The 5,000-nt window shown below is 39.7% G+C and overlaps 1 protein-coding gene across 26 annotated transcripts in view; it reads right to left on the bottom strand.

The window, feature by feature from the left end:
* Positions 1-5,000, bottom strand: part of LOC147033690 (NACHT, LRR and PYD domains-containing protein 12-like) — a 1,146,930-nt gene that overhangs the window by 807,687 nt on the left and 334,243 nt on the right. For 25 of the 26 annotated variants that reach the window (XM_085871777.1, XM_085871791.1, XM_085871784.1 and 22 more), the window contains exons 3-4: positions 2,546-2,636; positions 2,331-2,465 (exon numbers count right to left, since the gene is read on the bottom strand). The exons of the other annotated variant lie outside the window; for it this stretch is intronic. In XM_085871777.1, the coding sequence (XP_085727903.1) occupies positions 2,331-2,465; positions 2,546-2,636 (226 nt within the window). The remainder of the gene's footprint in view (positions 1-2,330; positions 2,466-2,545; positions 2,637-5,000) is intronic. 26 annotated transcript variants of the gene reach the window in all.

Here is a 5,000-nt window from a genome sequence, read left to right as displayed (position 1 = left end):
GTGTGTGTGTGTGTGTGTGTCTTTGTGTGTGTGTGTCTGTCTCTGTGTGTCTGTCTCTGTGTGTGTAGGTGTGAAGGTGTGTGTGTGTGTGTGTATATGTGTGTGTATATGTGTGTGTATATATGTGTGTGTATATGTGTGTGTAGGTGTGTGTGTGTGTGTGTGTATATGTGTGTGTATATGTGTGTGTATATGTGTGTGTATATGTGTGTGTGTGTGTGTGTGTGTGTGTGTGTGTGTGTGTGTGTGTGTGTGTGTGTGTGTGTGTGTGTGTGTGTGTGTGTGTGTGTGTGTGTGTGTGTGTGTGTGTGTGTGTGTGTGTGTGTGTGTGTGTGTGTGTGTGTGTGTGTGTGTGTGTGTGTGTGTGTGTGTGTGTGTGTGTGTGTGTGTGTGTGTGTGTGTGTGTGTGTGTGTGTGTGTGTGTGTGTGTGTGTGTGTGTGTGTGTGTGTGTGTGTGTGTGTGTGTGTGTGTGTGTGTGGTCGGATGATATCCCCATGTGCAGGTTTTAAAACGTGTAACAGCGTCCTCCCAGGTCTCGAGGTATCCACCTCCGTTTCAGGAAGGGATCATGATTCATGAACCAATTTGTGAAGTTTTCTTGTTCTCAGAGTTTTGTTTCGAGGGCTCCTTTCAGGATCGTCACCGAGCCCCTGACAGCCTCCAACTACAGTTTGTTTGTAGTAATATTCCCATGGACATTGGCTTCTACGATATTTTCACTTCATTTTTCAGATCTTGGTATTCGGTCATATTCTGGATTCCTGGGTTGTTTCATATTGACACCACAATGAGCAATTCCTTCTTCTCCTTTTCCCTCTCAGTGCTATATCCAATCGCGATGCTTTGTTTTCTATGTTCACGAGCGATGGGATCATCAGGTCGAATGCGATCATTTCGTCCTTGTTTTCAATAATCGTTTTTGGTTCATGTTTCCTTGTTTTCTGCAACCAGGACATTGAAATTTCTGCTAATGTGTGAGTAGATTACTCCACATACCTTGTTGTACCTTTGTGTGTACAGCTGTTCTGATACGAGTTTTTTGAGATCCTGACAGGAGGTAGCTCATACTTTCTGTTTCTACTTTTCAGAACCTGCACCTGTCTCAATGACTCAGTTCTACCATTTTGTTTGAGCCATTGGTGTCATGTCCTTGGTCTTGGGAATTCATAATGATTCGTTCTCCATCCCAGTTGAGCTAACTTCTTTGCCATTCCAACGAGCCTTCTCTGTCTATTCCCAATCTGTCCAACTCTTTTTTTTGAACCTGCCTGCTATTTTTTCGTTTTCCCAGTTGTTGGTGTATATCTGGTGATATTTTGTTTTATATTTTCTTTTTTCTTTTTTTCTGTGACTGCCCTCACAGACCGTCTTTTTGTGACCGTTGGTGCTGTTTCGTTTCCATGTGTGACATATTCTATTTGCACCTTTCTTTGGAAAAAAAATTTGTTGGGTGCGTTTGGAATACTTCTCTGGCTTGCTCTCTTCGTGTTTGCAGACAAAAGGCAGGGTGGTTCACCAATGTGTGTGCGGTCCTTCGGATGGATGTTAAACGAGTGTTCCGTCTGCTGTTATTCTTTGGTGGATGTAAAATATCCCACGGTGTCTTTTGTTAAAAGTGAGCGAGCTATCACCAGCACTCTGAACAAATTCCTGCCCTGACTTCCTGAATCACCGTGGCAACTCGTCCAGGATTGAGGCCTCTGAACTGCTTCCGCAGCTCTGGATCGGGCAAGGTGGATGATGATGATGATGATGATGATGATGATGATGATGATGATGATGATGATGATGATGATGATGATGATGAGGAGGAGGAGGAGGAGGAGGAGGATGATGATGATGATGATGATGATGATGATGATGATGATGATGATGATGATGATGATGATGATGATGATGATGATGAGTGTGTCACCCATGACTCTCCCACATTTTGGAAGTATTACAAATAAAATTGCGTCATTTTATGTTTTAATATTCTTCTCACCCAATCTCTCTTAATCTTCCTGGTCTTTTGAAAACTCCGTCAAGAAGCACATTACCCACAATTCACTTTGGAAGATCGAATGTGATGAAAATATCATAAAATTCACACACCAAATCACCATTCCATGTTTAGTTTCAGTCAGTTCTTTACCTGGTGCTAACATCATCACAATTTAATTTCGACACCTGCTGCACAACCTTTAAAACACAACCGACTTTGGAGTTGTGGATAAAAATGTAAATGTAGGTCGGGGAGGAAAATACAAACATTTCACAGTTGGTTGTGCTTGTATTAAAACTTCAAGTAATATAATGTAAACATAAACAGAGTAGAATAGTTTACCTGGGTCACAAACGCTGCATTGTTTGCACTTTGTCGAGTTGTGCTTTTTCTCATCCATGTAAGTTTCGTTTTCTCTACATTCAATGCACAAAGACCGAGTTCCATTACTGAGACAGGGCTTGTGCATGTACGTTCCTGTCAAATACAAAATTAATCAGACTTATTGTAAAAGGTGAACACCATGGAATAAGAGTGGAATTGACATGAAAACTCACCAATGCGACAAAATTCACAACAAAATCCATTAACGTGTAAAAACTGATCCATAGGACATGGAGATGAACTTCGTGATTCAATCCATGATCCCTGTAAATGGAACACACATCGTAATGTTGATAAATTTTGATCATCCATGTTACCAATGAAATATGATCGAGCTATCAAATTACGGAACAGAAATAATTATTTTTACACTCTCCCTCCGAAGTTTACAGTTTATTCAAATATTCAATCAATGTTCCTGGTGAAAGAAAGAACAAGTTCAAAATTAAAACCTTATTTTGTGAAAGTTTTGATCTTTATGTAATGTCCATTTATTCCTCATGTGGGACACAGTATTTGGCAGAATGAAAACAAAAGGCAAACACGATGGAATTCACCTTTAAATAAGCATGAACAAAACCACTGAACATGAAATCAGATGTTCATAGACACCGAGAATGAACTACACCAGAGAACATGAAATCGCATGTTCATAGACACTGAGAATGAACAACACCAGAGAACATGAAATCACATGTTCATAGACACTGAGAATGAACTGCATCAGAGAACATGAAATAACATATTCATAGACACTGAGAATGAACTACACCAGAGAACATGAAATCACATGTTCATAGACACTGAGAATGAACAACACCAGAGAACATGAAATCACATGTTCATAGACACTGAGAATGAACTGCATCAGAGAACATGAAATCACATGTTCATGGACACTGAGAATGAACGACACCAGAGAACATGAAATCACATGTTCATAGACACCGAGAATGAACTGCATCAGAGAACATGAAATAATATATTCATAGACACTGAGAATGAACTACACCAGAGAACATGAAATCGCATGTTCATACACTGAGATTGAACTGCATCAGAGAACATGAAATCACATGTTCATGGACACTGAGAATGAACTGCATCAGAGAACATGAAATCACATGTTCATGGACACTGATAATGAACTACACCAGAGAACATGAAATCACATGTTCAGAGACACAGAGAAAGAAATACACCAGAGGACATGAAATCACATGTTCATAGACACTGAGAAAGAAATACACCAGAGGACATGAAATCACTTGTTCAGAGACACTGAGAATGAATTACACCAGAGAACATGAAATCACATATTCATAGACACTGAGAATGAACTACGCCAGAGAATATGAAATCACATGTTCATGGACACTGAGATTGAACTACATCAGAGAACATGAAATCACATGTTCATAGACACTGAGAATGAACGACACCAGAGAACATGAAAACACATGTTCATAGACACTGAGAGTGAACGACACCAGAGAACATGAAAACACATGTTCATAGACACTGAGAATGAACTCCACCAGAGAACATGAAAACACATGTTCATACACTGAGATTTAACAACACCAGAGAACATGAAAACACATGTTCACACACTGAGATTGAACTGCATCAGAGAACATGAAATCACATGTTCATGGACACTGAAAATGAACTACACCAGAGAACATGAAATCACATGTTCATGGACACTGAGAATGAACTACACCAGAGAACATGAAAACACATGTTCATAGACACTGAGAATGAACTACACCAGAGAACATGAAATCACATGTTCATAGACACTGAGAATGAACTACATCAGAGGACATGAAATCACATGTTCAGAGACACAGAGAAAGAAATACACCAGAGGACATGAAATCACATGTTCATAGACACTGAGAAAGAAATACACCAGAGGACATGAAATCACTTGTTCAGAGACAATGAGAATGAATTAACCAGAGAACATGAAATCACATGTTTATAGACATTGAGAATGAACTACACCAGAGAACATGAAATCCCATATTCATAGACAATGAGAATGAACAACACCAGAGAACATGAAAACACATGTTCATAGACACTGAGAATGAACTTAACCAGAGAACATGGAATCCCATGTTCGTAGACATTGAGAATGAACTACACCAGAGAAGATGAAATCACATGTTCATAGACACTGAGAATGAACTACACCAGAGAACATGAAATCATATGTTCATAGACAAGATGAACACCACTTTTTCACTTTTGAACTTAACCCCCAGTGATTAGATATAAATTGCTTGGGCCTCGATTCATTTATTAATTCTCTGTAAAAATCGAAATGCTTCATCTTTAAACATAGAAGATACTCTTCAAGATGGACAAAGGAAAATTTCTCCCAAGCCTTCATGTTCTTGCCGAGGAATTTCACAAAGTCGTTACGTCATTCTCTCGACTGGAGCAGGTGGCTCTCTCAGTCTCAGTGAGGATGAGAAACAACAGGGACACGTCAAGGAGCATGCCCTATCGGACACACCTGCTTCGGATATCGTTTGGTTCTTCAGAGCCCGTGCAATGCATCTCATCTTTGGCAAGTGTCTCACTCTGCTTCATTGGAATCAATGCAAGAGAAAA

This window comes from Eptatretus burgeri, chromosome 2 (genome assembly GCF_056783735.1).
Source record: "Eptatretus burgeri isolate ZD-2024b chromosome 2, Ebu_testis_v1, whole genome shotgun sequence".
Lineage (NCBI taxonomy): Eukaryota > Metazoa > Chordata > Myxini > Myxiniformes > Myxinidae > Eptatretus > Eptatretus burgeri.
This window is presented reverse-complemented; position numbering and strand designations above follow the sequence as displayed.